The following is a 12,634-nucleotide window of genomic DNA, read 5'->3' as shown; positions in this document are numbered from 1 at the left end:
TGAGTCCATCAGTGAGCAAGGAAACATCTCCATCGATGATGTCCTCACCCACTGCAGTCTCCACATCACCAACTGTTTCACCAACATCTACTGTCATGCCAAGCTCAGACGCTACAGCTACCGTCCATCTGCCTTCCACACTCTCCTCCAGTAAGGCGCCTGTTACAGCATCTCCTGCTGTAGCCACCAGTGAAGAACCAACACGTACTCCTGCTGTGACAGCATCATCTACAGCTCAGTGCACAGACTGTCAGTGTAACGGTGGTACCTGCATATTCAACGAGACACTGGGAAGCTGTCAGTGTCAGTGTCAAGATTTTGTCCTTGGAGATCACTGCTCTCTTGGACAAGATGATACATCTGCTAATATTGGTAAGGTTTGGTTGGGTTTTGTGTCTCCGAATATGTTTATTTTAAATTTGTTCTCACTCCAAAGTTAAATGTTATTGCATTGTCTGTATGATGTTATTGCAATAGCATTAAAGTAAATTGTCACCATTTTTTCTGCAGATACTGAAGGAGTACCTACTCGAGCAGCAAATCTTACTTTGGAAATCAACATTAGTTTCCAGGATGCGTTCAATGATTTAGAATCACCCGAGTCCTTAGAGTTCATCAGGACGTTAGAACGTCAGGTACAGACTTCCAGTTCATCATTGCATGATTTAATGATTATTTTTTCTGTCAATTTTAAGAGTATTTTCTCTTGTCAAACAGTTTATGTCTTATAATAAATTACAAGATAATAACTGCTGATATCACACACGTGTGTTCTGTTGTTCTGATGCTAATAGTTGAATTGCCGTAAATGTTCTATGATAGCATCTGTTCTGTGTTCCAGCTCGAACCCCTGTGCAGACAAGCATTCCCACAAGGCTTTACAACAGTACAAGTCATCAAGTTATCGTACGTTTTCAGTCATTGATGCATTTATCCATCCATCTGTCCATTATCTATACACTACTTAATCCTCACTCGGGTGGCGAGGGGCTTGAGTCTTATCATACATTCATTATATTTTTATTCACATAAGAGGTTTTTTTTCATCATAGCTTTTTATTTTTCTCCTGTAGACCGGGAAGTGTCGTCGCAGTGACGTCGGCGGAGTACAGATATCAAAACAACGAGACTCAGATCCAGTTTGTCAACACGCAGCTCGACGGGGTGCTGGCGGATATTCTGAACGACTCGAGAAGCCTCAGTCAGATTTCACAGGCCTTTGGTAATGAAAGCGTGCAGTTAAATGGACTCACCTTCCAGCCTCCTCCAGTTACTGGTAAGTGCTTTAGGTCTGTTCTAAACATGCAGCACAACAACAGTGTTGCTGCAGCTAATATATTTTAGAAGATTTTTTTATGCGTGATATGTCTTGTTTTTTCAATCAGACGTCTCAGACCTGATGCCTTTTGTTAACTGCTCTGGATTTGCTAATTACACTGCTGAGATCGTTGACGGTCGATGGCTGTGTGTCGGGCCTTGCAAGACAAACCCTGATTACTGCCACCAGCGTGGAGTCTGTCACAACGACATCTTCACAGGGCCCCAGTGCACGTAAGCATTCTGTCTTCTTTTATTCTAATTGAAGGGACTTCTTCCTATCATATTAATCACATTAACAAATTATTCTCTTTAATGCAGGTGCCACCAAAACAGTTGGGAGCAGTTTTACGGCCCACAGTGTGATCTCTCCCGTCGAGGTCCAAGTTTTTATGGAGCCGTGTTCGGATCTCTGGGGGCAGCACTCCTCCTCCTGATTACCATCGTCTTCATCACTGTCATGGTCAAAAAGAAACATATAGGCAGTTGGTGGGTTGTGATGCACAATATGCACAAATGCGACTTTTATTTAGAACCTTTCAACTGTAGTTATGAACTTCAAAGATTCATTCGTCCTATTTCAGGAAAAAGAAAAACGCCTATCAGAGGAGACTGTCTGCGTTTGACGATTTTAATGATTTCTTTGACTTCTCAAACACAGGTGTGTCCTCATCTCTTTTTATGTATTCACAATCTATTCTAAAAGTTCAGTCCATAACTTCTCAGCATGGATTGCATGTTAACATATAAATGCTTTGGGGTTTTTTAGACCGCTTCTAGAGGATGTTGACTGGATTTCAGGTATGTTGGTTTACTGCTCTGGCATCACATGTGACAGTTCAGGTAACAACAGTGCCCACAAATGGTTCAAATGTTGGTCTCAACCTGGTCTCCCTGTGCCGACTCATTCTGTAGAAAACAACCTTGTTATGTAATTGTTCTTGTGTTTCTGCAGGCAGCAAGAACTCATCCAGAGGATCGGAGCATCAGCGCCGGATGAAGCCGACTGAATGATTTTGTTTGTAAAAGAATGTTTTAAAGGCCGGCAGTAAAGAAAGTTAAAGATCAAAGTTAGCTGCAAACTATCAAATGCATGTCATGTTATACAGAGGTAAACGTTTGTTGTGATATTTATGATTGTATTTATAGGAACTTTAATTCAGCGTAACCTCCTGTGGCCTCGGCTAAAAACTCATATCAGACTCCAGTGTTAGCTAATTAGCTCCGAAACCATTTTACCAGTATTTTATAAAGTTTAATTTTTGTCTTTGTTTGAGGACAAAACACTTCACTGACATGATGTTTTATTTTATTTGTTGTCAATAATTAAATATCCTCCTCAGTCTTGAGAAATACAAGATACAACAATAAAAGTACAAGTCTTTTTTTTTTTTTCCCTGAAAGCATTACATGTCTACATTTACTGAGAGCGCACTAAACTATTAAAAAAGAAAAGAAAGACAAACGGAGAGATTGTTGTTCGATGCACCAGGAAGCACCACTGCTCATACGATGTCTAACATCTTCACTGTGCACGACAGTACGCAAGATATTTATCGTTACCACAAAATTACAGCAGGACACTGAACACATTTACAAACGTGCCCATTTTTATGAAGTCCAACCCAGTAGCAGTGCTTTAACAGACAAAAGTTGTTGTTTTTTAAAAAAAAATTCATCATGGGGCGTCCCTATGGCTCACTAACTGAGCGGTGACCCATGAGTTAGCTTTAGTTAGCTTTAGTTAGCTATAGTTCCCCAACGCAGCAGTTGTGGGTTCAACTCCCGATCACGGCCTTTACTGCAGGTCTCTCCCCGTTCTTCTTCCCCCTTTCCTGTCTCTCTCTACTGCTCTAAATAAAGGCAAAAAGCTCCAAAAAATATATAAAGAAAACAATGTCATGGTGTAGTTCTGTGTATTTTGTACACCAACTACTGAAAACTCCTACACAAGAGAATCCGAGCTGTTGCTCTGAGTCATTACAGTCTCCTCTCACTAGATGGCGTCAGTGCACTCATTTTAAGGTTTTGCCTGCAGAACGTGAGGACAGAGGGCTCATCACACTGAGGGAGTGTAACACAGCTGTTCATATCTGAAGTCACTGATCTGTGGTGGAATCAGAGCGTCAGGTAGCTTCAGCTTCACCACAGCAGATCATCGGTCCTGCCAGGCTGACCAGTGACATACTGGTATTGGAAAGGTCTTTGATTTATCTACTGAAACTGTGCACCTCAGCGCCCTGCTGCTGGTTTATAGCAGCCAGTTCACCCCTATCTTTTTGATCAGACAGGTTTTTGTCTCCACCTAGTGGCTAAAGACAGGAGCCACACCGACTGATTTCTTTACCGTCTCTGGATGTGCTGCATTTCCTTCACAAGTCCTCTGAGTAAAATTTAACCAGCTCGAGTTAAACATTTACATCTCACATCCCTCACAGCAAACGATAAGAAGAGGTCCATCTAGACCTGGGTTATTGAGCAGATTTTCCAGCCGAGTTTTTCCTTTTCTTTTGCTTGTTTGTGTATTTTTTTGAGAGGAGGGAGGCATCTGAACATCTACAGAAACCTGGTGCGGATGCCGGACAGACAGCTCGACTTATCCTGCTCTTATAAGTACATCAGATTTCAGACATCATACATTTTCTTGGTCCAAGTAATTAAGTATAATTAGCTTTATGTGACAGATATGGAAATAATAATCAATCTAAATCCATTTGGAGCATGTTGGCTAGTTTGTTGAGCATGTTCTCTAGATCTTATCCTGATGTACAAGCAATTGAGATTTATTTGTTTTATTTCAACTTCTTTTTTAGTTCAGATCAGATTAATATTAAATCCTGACTGTTCCATCACACTGTGAACTGCCTCATCTTTCCATTTTAAGTAGCTGATGGGTATGAAAATGGGCTCAGTGTCATAAGACCAGAAGCTTTACAAAGACCCAGGAATATGATGGTGTGGAGGGAAATCTAACGTCACACCAGCAGGGGACGCTCTTCAGTCGGCCACAGAGTTTAAACCAGTCAGGGATCATCAGTGTGCACTGTTTCCCTTTGGATCTCAGAGTTAGATGCACTTGTGATGAACTAAAATATGATTTATGACTAAATAATCTTCCTCTAATTCTGTGTAATTTGCTCGGTGAGGATTCTTGTGCACACGAATCAGCCCCGGTGTGAAAACCATGTTCACATCTCACAACACTGACCTGTTGGTAAACCTGAGACCTGCTCAGGAACAACTCGACGGACACAACAAAGAGTCAAAGGTGTCGACCAGGCCTCCGAACTCCCCACAACCCAATCTAACCCGCCCCGCCCCCACAGGATCCAACATCTGCCAGACATCACAGAGCACCAGAGATCTCATGAGGTCCATGTTGTGTCACCATCAGAGCGTTATCGTGTCCTGAACATTATTCCAGCCACCCAGGAGGCTGTGTAGCAGCTAACTGGGCATTAATCATAATTACTGTAATATTCCTCCTGGTTGAAACGAGGTTGTTCCACTTTATAATCCACCAGCAGTGCCAGCAAAGACTCTAATTAACTGAAGCAAAAACCTATTTAATGACTAAAACGGAGGTTAAGACTAAATGAAGACTCGAGTTGACAAAAATAAAGGTGTTTATGTGCAGTTGTGGCTTTGGAGGGAAACCATGAGCGGACAGAAACAGCTCTGGACACAAAGGGACTGATTTATAATCATCCCTGAGCCTTTATGGCCAAGTCTGATAAAAAGTTTCACAATTCAAGTCATGAAAGTTGTGACAGTGGAGTCTGTGTGGGTCACATGTCTGGATCAGAGGTTTTTGGTGCCACAGCAGCGCGACAATGTGGCTGATTTTATACCAGGACTCTTGTTAATTCATCCAGCGCTTCTTTCTTTTCTTGCCCCCAGCAACCATTTAAAATGAGCAGCCTGCCTTCCTTTAATTGCTGCAGTCGCCACCCAACGCCGTCGCCTAGCAGCTGGCCTCAGAGTGAACCAGGTGAAAGGGTTTGCAGGTGGAGAGTCAAACGTCTGCTTCACTGAGAGAATAATGCAAAAATAAACCAGCAGCAGCTCCACAGAAATGCTCAGAGGTCTCAGAATGTTTGATTTTTATTTTTTTACTGCAGCGTATTTAGTGATTATCTGACCTCCGGAGCTCCGTGTGGTTCTGGGTGGTTCTGGGTGGTTCTGGGTGGTTCCGGCTCCACGTCTAACCGCATGGACTCAAGTCAAAAACACAACAACAGTGCAGCAGTGTTAGAAAGGCTCTACAAGCTGTGGGTGCACGGCGGCTGCCAGGAGCATCGACGCAGGCGTACGCAGCAGGAAACCGTGTCGCAACCAGGAAGAGGAAGGCGATCCGCTCTACACCTGTCACTCTTGTGTCTCTGGATAGAGGCCAGGCAGCAGGAGGGTGTGTGGGTGATAAAACAGGCCAAACAGCTGAGCAGAGAGTTCACTTCTGACAGATTCAAGAAACAGAATTACGCCAGCTCATAAATAAGTCATTTTATTTTTTGCTTTCTTTGTAAAGACTATATACTTATGAACTACTCATAACAAATGGAATTGTTAAATACTGTACACAGCATACTGAACTCTCCCAGTGCATGTCTTCACCACAGCAGAGAAGTTATTTCTTGACAAACTAGTCTTCATTCAGTTGTATTATTTCTAATAAGACATGTGAATACCTTAAGATTAAATAGTATTAGTGTATGATGTAAACATTTCTCAAACATTTAAGTCAAAGCGACGTCGTATTGGCAAGCTTTGTGAGCAGGAGGGAGAGGAAGAGCATACTTCAATGACCGATTGACCTTAGCAGTTACGTTTCCCAAACTGAACACCGTGTTTGATACCAAGGGTTACTTCAATACATGTGCTACATCTTCTATAACATCCAGACGCTTCGTGAATAATCTACAACAATAAAATCCATATATTTTCTCGGCTGCCAGCAGCCAAAGTCTTTCAGACCACACCCACTGCAATCATGTAAGGCAGGAATGCATGTGCAGAACAGGAAAGTCTGTGTCAGGTAGGTAAACCCTGCACTGTCTTTGTAATGCGTCTGTATTAACAAGGCTCGCCGAACATCTCCCACAGAAGATCTGCGTGATCTAGAATCTCTCTTTAAGGATATCCGGTTAGAATCGACTCTCAACTGGAGTGTAACTCAATTTAAAACAAATCGTGTCCGGTCATATGTGGAGCTGGTTACCTCGTCTTCCTGTCGATTACAATTTGGGATTTTACGTTTGGATGCGATTTGAACTGGGACTTTATAACATACAGGATTCCTATCAAAGTGAGGTAGTACTTGAGGCAAATTAGTTTCAAGCAATGACTCACAGCTTTGACCAAAAAGAAGCTCCTCTAAGTGGAATTCAGTAAGAATATCATACATTCACTTTCTGTGCTACAAACAGACGTGGACACCGACAGGAGGAACTCAGACGTGTGCACTTCTTACAGAGCTGAGCTCAGAAGCAGGCAAACAAGCAGCACACAGTAACAAGTAGGGCCGACGCTCCTCCACTGATCCGCTGCATGTTGTATCACCACAACACTTTTCCAGCTGCTGTTCACATGCACATGTGCACAAACACGCCACCGCACATACAGACACACAACGACACTCATCAGACAACCACACCATATAAGCTGCACTAAACATTCCAATGGAAACATGCATAGCTACCAGTAATGTACCCCCCTCTGGGTACAAAGTGTACCATGACAATGTGGCAAAAACACAAATGTACACCGACGTGGTCGTCCTGAGTGAGAACAAGGCAGGGGAACCACATCGGTGTCGATAAAGTAGCAGATAGAGTGGAGATCTGAGTGCTAGCATCCTTCATTTAGTTCAAAAGTAAATCGGGCTTATGTTCAGACTTCATATATCACACATGGTTACATTACTGACCTTTTGTCCCCTGTGAGATACAAAAGCAGCATCAACGCATCTCACAAAAACATCCAGACACAAAACACTGAGCACACGAGGTCCAAGGCCCGCCTGAACCTTCTGACTGTACCGCATCATCAGCTCACACAGCACAATATTGAATGTCATGAAATAAAAATCATATCAAAAATAAGCTCTACAATGTTGAATCTTTAGCCAGATACGGTTCTTGTCAGGTACCTCGGCTGCGAGCTGTTCCAACATCACCAGTAACTGTATACAGTGCGCACATACCCTGTGTGGTCAGAATACATAAGGGGCACAACAACATATCGTAAAAGCAGCAGTTTGAGGGTTGCTAGCGTCCAGTTTCATCATTTTGTCGAGTGGTTTCCGCTCACGTACAGTAGAGTCCTCTGCTACTTCCACTAAAACTTGTCAGACTAAATCCACGTGCGCTTTCCTCCTGGTGTGGCAGTCACAGGGCGAGTCTACGAAAGCAGAGCGCTGAGGCAGAAGGTAGTAATGTGTGGTGCTCGCCTTCTTGCCGTTCTCCATGACGGGAACGATGCAGGGGGATCCCTCGCTGTTCTGTCTCTGTAAACCCCGACCGCTCACGTATTTGGGATTGGGTGCAAAGCTTTGGGTCGGAGGCATCACCCCGTTGATGTACGACGGGAGGCTCTTGGGGCTGGGAGTGCGGGAGCTCCCCAGGGACAGAGGGTCTCTGGGGGGCACTTTGGGCGGTTTGTCCTCATCGCTGCAAGTCCCAGACGAGACCTCTGCTGACCAGCGGCGGTAGTCTCCTGCCTTGACTGCACGCGGAGGGATGGGCGGTGGCACCTCTGGTTTATCCAAACTGTTGGTGTGCCGCTTGTGGCACGTGAGGCGCAGCAGTGAGGGCTTGTTTAAGGATCCGGCCGGGCCAGAGTGGGAGCGCCGTAGCCTCCTCTGAGCCTTGTCCTGCTGTCTCTGGCAGACCACCGGCTCAGGCGGCTCCTGTCGCACCTGCTCGTACTGTTCCCGCACTTCCTGTGGAGGAGTTGCCTGATGGTGCTGCTGGGGCTGCCGTGGGCTTTGTGGTCCTAGTGGACCGTCGTAGTAGGCATAGTTAATCTGCCCGCAGTCCCTGAAGCTCCTTCGGCTCGGCACTCCGTACCGAAAAGGAGACGATTTGGAACACTGATCAGACACCAGGCAGCAGCTGTCGTCCGAACTTGTGAAAAACTCCACCTCGTTGTCCATCGCCTGCTCAGGGGAGATGTCTGTCTGTGGGGGGATGGGAGGCAGAGGTTTGGAGCATCTGCCTGGCGTCTGTGGGGGGCTGCTGCACTCGTAGACGGTAAGTCTCTGGAATGAGGGGACCACCTGGTCGTCGTCAGCAGGACTCGGGGTGGACGGTTCAGCGCTGCAGGACAGGGAGAGATGGGAAGGCCGGGACTTCTTGGGAGGGAACCTCTGTGAGCTGGGACTGTGTTTATGTCCTGTCAGGGAGGAACATCGACATGAATGACATCAGACGAACGCCCCAGTATGAAATGATTTAACCACAGTCCCCGTCTACCTTCACAGCTTCACTGCACACAAACAGTCTGATGTGATTTATGCACTGCCACTCACAGCCAAACACCAGATACACAATGTGCAGCTGCAGATCATTCAAAGACACGCTGTTTGTATTTGATAGACGTATATTGTGCAAATCAAGGACCATGCACTTACTCTCATAGCTTGGCGGCGGGCCCTTCGGCTGGGCTCTGTAGCTGTGCTCTGTGTGTGCAGTGTCCATGCTGAAGTACAAGCTGCTGAAGAAGAAAACAACGATTTTAGACCACAAGAGCAAGTAGCACTTTATAATCTATGGGAAATCTAAGACTGACCTGAATCATAGAACTTTAACATGTCATGCAATCTGAACAGTGTTTTCTAAAAGCCTTCCCCTGATGGAGCGCTCACCCCGGCACCCGGACACTCACTTGTGCAGGTCATGGCGATAGCCACAGGAAGGTTTGGATCCAGCCATGCTGTGACAGTAGCTGCCCTGGAGGAAGGGGTTTTCTATGGGAAAAGAGATCTCCTGGGCAGTCAGGCCCACTGTGGACATGCTCCAGGCACACTCGGGTCGCATCAAAGCCAGGAAACACTCAGATCACCCGGTTGGCTGCCCCTGCTTCTGATGTACCTACAACACAGCCAAGACACAGCCGTAAATATGGAGAAAGAAGGCTGACAGCGAAGGCAGGTGAAAACAGAACACGAAAGGAAAAAACAGTCTTTGAAAGCAGAGCCAACATCCTTCAGGGAAAGAAAGTCCTGATATCCGATAACACAAACATCCTCTATTTTGCTGCTCAACAGGCCAAATATGTACATATTCATTTTTGAAGACAACCTCCTATGACAGGAATGACAAAAGCTCCGTTTGACAGGCCTTCAGGACACTTGGGTTTCAACACAGCCTCGAACACGTTAGTCACAATGTTCTGGTTCTGTTCTACAGAGAGAGACGAGACTGGAGCAAAGCGTGGTCTGACTGCTTTCTGGTCAAGTAACCTGACCTACATGGGATGCAGACACGCTGGGGGGGTGCTAGGAAACTCGATGTAGACACAAATGTTTGAGAGGATCCACCTGATGAGAGAGAAGAGCTTCATACAGTGGAAGCAGTGAGAGCAGCATTTACACACTTTAAAAGGAATATAAATACTGGAAATCAATGCAGCACATTCAGTGTGTCTGTCCTCAGTGTGTGATCTCCACATTTCACCTAATGCCTGAGTCCACATAAGCCTGAGCTCAGCAGCGTAATCATGGGTGTGAACTCCAACTTTCAAACTTCTACTTCCACAGACCGTGCCTCTTAATAAGTTCAGTTTATTTTAAAACTTGAATGTGCTGCGCTCCAGTGCTGCAATGCTGCTCGTCTTGAACAGGAAAGTAAGGGGCTCCTCCTGTTACCACAGATATACCTGATGTTGCAAGAACTGCTCATGTCGAATGACCTGAATGCTGGTGTCATGTCAGGTATGTGTCAGGGCTGAGTAAACAATGTATACAGTATTCAGAGGGAGGAAACCTGCCGGCGTATTGATATTTCTGGGGTCAGCCGCTGGAAGTAAAATCTGATCTGACTTTAGCCTGACGCTGGGTCTACACGCTCCAGGTCACATCTCAGGAGAAACCAGCTTCCAGCCACTAATTCTTGCTTCAGTATTAAAGCAGCACATCATGGGTCAGCTTTAGTTGCATGTGTGGCTTCACTGAACTGCCTCCTTTGCAGTAAATCTTCAGTACCTTCTCTTCAGCACCACTAATTATTGTTTTTTTCAACAGGTGCATCCATAAGCCGACCGGCCATCTCTTCTGGAGACCACAGACGAGTGGTGTGCACACCCAGAGACATGCTGTCCTCCTTATAATGTGGGAGTGATGACTGAGGGGAACACGGCCCCTCGTTCCCGCTCTCCTATGAGCCATATTTATGCGCTGCCCTGACAGCTGCTGAGAAACAAAGCTCTAAAACAACAGGAAGCCCGGGGCATCAGCCCGAGCCAAGCTGCCCAGCAAGGCATGTGATCCCCCCTCTTCTGCCCAGGGCCGTCGATTCGGTTCGGCAGAGAGGGGAAGCAACATGATCCTCGATAATGAACCCCCAGGGGCTTGTGCTTCCTCTTGCAACAGGTGCAAAGACAGTTCATCCTGGCAGTTAACCACAGCAGCATTTACAGGCAGCGGGATTAAACAAATGATGTAGTCATGCAGAGCATTAACCGTCCTGAGGAGGGATTCTTTATGCCCATTAAAATTCTGATCACTTGGACCAGAGAAGTTTAAAAAGAAAAAAAAAATCTGTTTGTACAAAAGGGGGACGAGGCTCAGGGGGAGGATGATAAAAAAAAAAAAAAGGTCCGGTGGGTGCTGGATGATGTGCTGGGATGTTCAGACATCCTCAGCAGGCGGTTGGATTCAGGTGAGCAGGAGTCACAGAGCAGCGCTGAAAGCAGGAGTTCACACCCCGCTCGTGACACCCCTGCAGCGGTTTCCGAGCAACCATACCCGCTCTACCTGTGCGGCAAGCAAACAGCGCGCACACCCCCTCACTTTACCGGATTGAGATAATAATGGTTAAAAGCCCTCTAGCAGGCAGGTGACTCACACCACAACACACAAGTCAGCTATTTGGCAAGGCCAGCTAATGATGAGACACAATCAATTATTTCCCCTTTTGTTTGAGCGGAAAACTTACTAATTGATATTGAAATAAAAGGAATTAAAGCAGGTTGAGAAGTTTTATAAAGAAGCTTCCTTTTCTTATTTTTTGTATTATTATATCCCATATATACACTTGAGTGAATAAATTAGCCCAAAGCTTCTAGTTCACTGTGTTAGAATTATTATTAATAATAATAATAATAATAATAATAATAATAATGATAATAAAATGCTCTCGGCTCAGAGGAAACTTGTTCCTCTTAAATGTGAGAGTCAAAAAATTACTAGAAGATAGAAAAGATTTAAATATTAATAAATGTGAACAGGACCAGAAGTTGCATCACTGGAGTCTGGTTCTGGCACCAACACACACAACAACACAGCGACACGTCCAGAAGCAGGACGGTTCGGATCACTTTGTGGACTCACCTAAAGAACTTGGCGGCTCTGCTCCGCGCTCTGACCTCCCCCCTGACGCTCCTCTGCTCCGGTATAGCTCCTCGGGTTCTGGTCGGAGTTCGTAATCTTCTGATTTCTATTGCATCAGGAACAGGACGCCCGCGGCTTGGCGACGCTCCGGCTCTATGTGACACTTTTAGATAAGTCTAGTGTTGTAGTGAGCAATGTCTTATAAGCTCCGCGCAGCGCAGACGCACTGGCTCCGCCTCGCGCTGGCCTTAAAGGCGCAGGCGCGCGTTTCCAGCAGACTGCTGCAGTGTGCAGGAAGCATGAGGAGCTGGGCTGCACCAGAGACTGAGCATGTCTATGGGCTGCACAGAGCCACCGACAGGCCGACATCAGGCAACTCGATGTGATCAAAGTCTGACAGGCTTCATGTGCTTTAGCCTCAGAGGACAGAGCAGGAGTGAACACAGGGATACAGGGAGCTGATAGATGGGACAGTGAACTCCTCATATGGAGAAACCTCTCTCTCTGCAGACTCCTCACTTCATCCTGCAGGTTTAACCTTTCAGAAACTCTCTTTTATCACCTGTTGCTGCTTCTGCGTTCATGAACAACAGGTCTGCAGCCCAGAGTGAGCTGGACTGGTCTGCAGCATGGTGGTGGTGGTGGGGGGGGCTCCAGGGTAGATAACACAGACAGCTGGCAAAGAAACACAGCCAGGAACGGCCTTATCTGCACGCTGTTCTGCTGCCAACTGAGCAGAGCCCACATTGTTCAGCTGCTCGCTATCAG

At 45.9% G+C, this 12,634-nt stretch overlaps 2 protein-coding genes across 3 annotated transcripts; one reads left to right on the top strand and one right to left on the bottom strand.

Annotated features, from left to right (window-relative positions):
- Positions 1–38: 38 nt before the first annotated feature.
- On the top strand, positions 39–2,331 carry LOC103363389 (mucin-3A). The gene is made up of 8 exons (XM_008290144.1): positions 39–372; positions 511–635; positions 842–906; positions 1,074–1,276; positions 1,386–1,551; positions 1,639–1,806; positions 1,902–1,978; positions 2,273–2,331. The coding sequence occupies exons 1-8, from the start codon at positions 39–41 to the stop codon at positions 2,329–2,331; spliced, it is 1,197 nt and encodes a 398-aa protein (XP_008288366.1).
- A 3,474-nt stretch (positions 2,332–5,805) lies between these two features.
- errfi1a (ERBB receptor feedback inhibitor 1a) lies at positions 5,806–12,024 on the bottom strand. Of its 2 annotated transcripts, none has more exons than XM_008289759.1 (4): positions 11,867–12,024; positions 9,202–9,407; positions 8,948–9,030; positions 5,806–8,709 (listed from the first exon to the last, which is right to left on the bottom strand). In XM_008289759.1, the coding sequence occupies exons 2-4, from the start codon at positions 9,351–9,353 to the stop codon at positions 7,664–7,666; spliced, it is 1,281 nt and encodes a 426-aa protein (XP_008287981.1). In that variant the 5' UTR covers positions 9,354–9,407; positions 11,867–12,024; the 3' UTR covers positions 5,806–7,663. The 2 variants fall into 2 exon arrangements, with proteins under 2 accessions (XP_008287981.1, XP_008287989.1); XM_008289767.1 differs by having other exon boundaries at positions 8,948–9,027.
- Between the last annotated feature and the right edge of the window lie 610 nt (positions 12,025–12,634).

The sequence above is a fragment of the Stegastes partitus genome, unplaced genomic scaffold (genome assembly GCF_000690725.1).
Source record: "Stegastes partitus isolate 25-593 unplaced genomic scaffold, Stegastes_partitus-1.0.2 Scaffold14, whole genome shotgun sequence".
Classification (NCBI taxonomy): Eukaryota; Metazoa; Chordata; class Actinopteri; family Pomacentridae; genus Stegastes; species Stegastes partitus.
This window is presented reverse-complemented; position numbering and strand designations above follow the sequence as displayed.

Excerpts from the sequence above, each read along its gene's own strand:
- LOC103363389 (XM_008290144.1), top strand. The coding sequence starts at position 39 with ATGTCCTCACCCACTGCAGTCTCCACATCACCAACTGTTTCACCAACA. Across the intron at positions 1,277-1,385 it reads CCAGCCTCCTCCAGTTACTG|ACGTCTCAGACCTGATGCCT; the intron begins GTAAGTGCTTTA and ends TTTTTCAATCAG. Across the intron at positions 1,807-1,901 it reads AAGAAACATATAGGCAGTTG|GAAAAAGAAAAACGCCTATC; the intron begins GTGGGTTGTGAT and ends GTCCTATTTCAG.
- errfi1a (XM_008289759.1), bottom strand. The coding sequence starts at position 9,353 with ATGCGACCCGAGTGTGCCTGGAGCATGTCCACAGTGGGCCTGACTGCC. Across the intron at positions 9,031-9,201 it reads TATCGCCATGACCTGCACAA|CAGCTTGTACTTCAGCATGG; the intron begins GTGAGTGTCCGG and ends TTTCTTCTTCAG. Across the intron at positions 8,710-8,947 it reads CCCGCCGCCAAGCTATGAGA|GACATAAACACAGTCCCAGC; the intron begins GTAAGTGCATGG and ends CCTCCCTGACAG.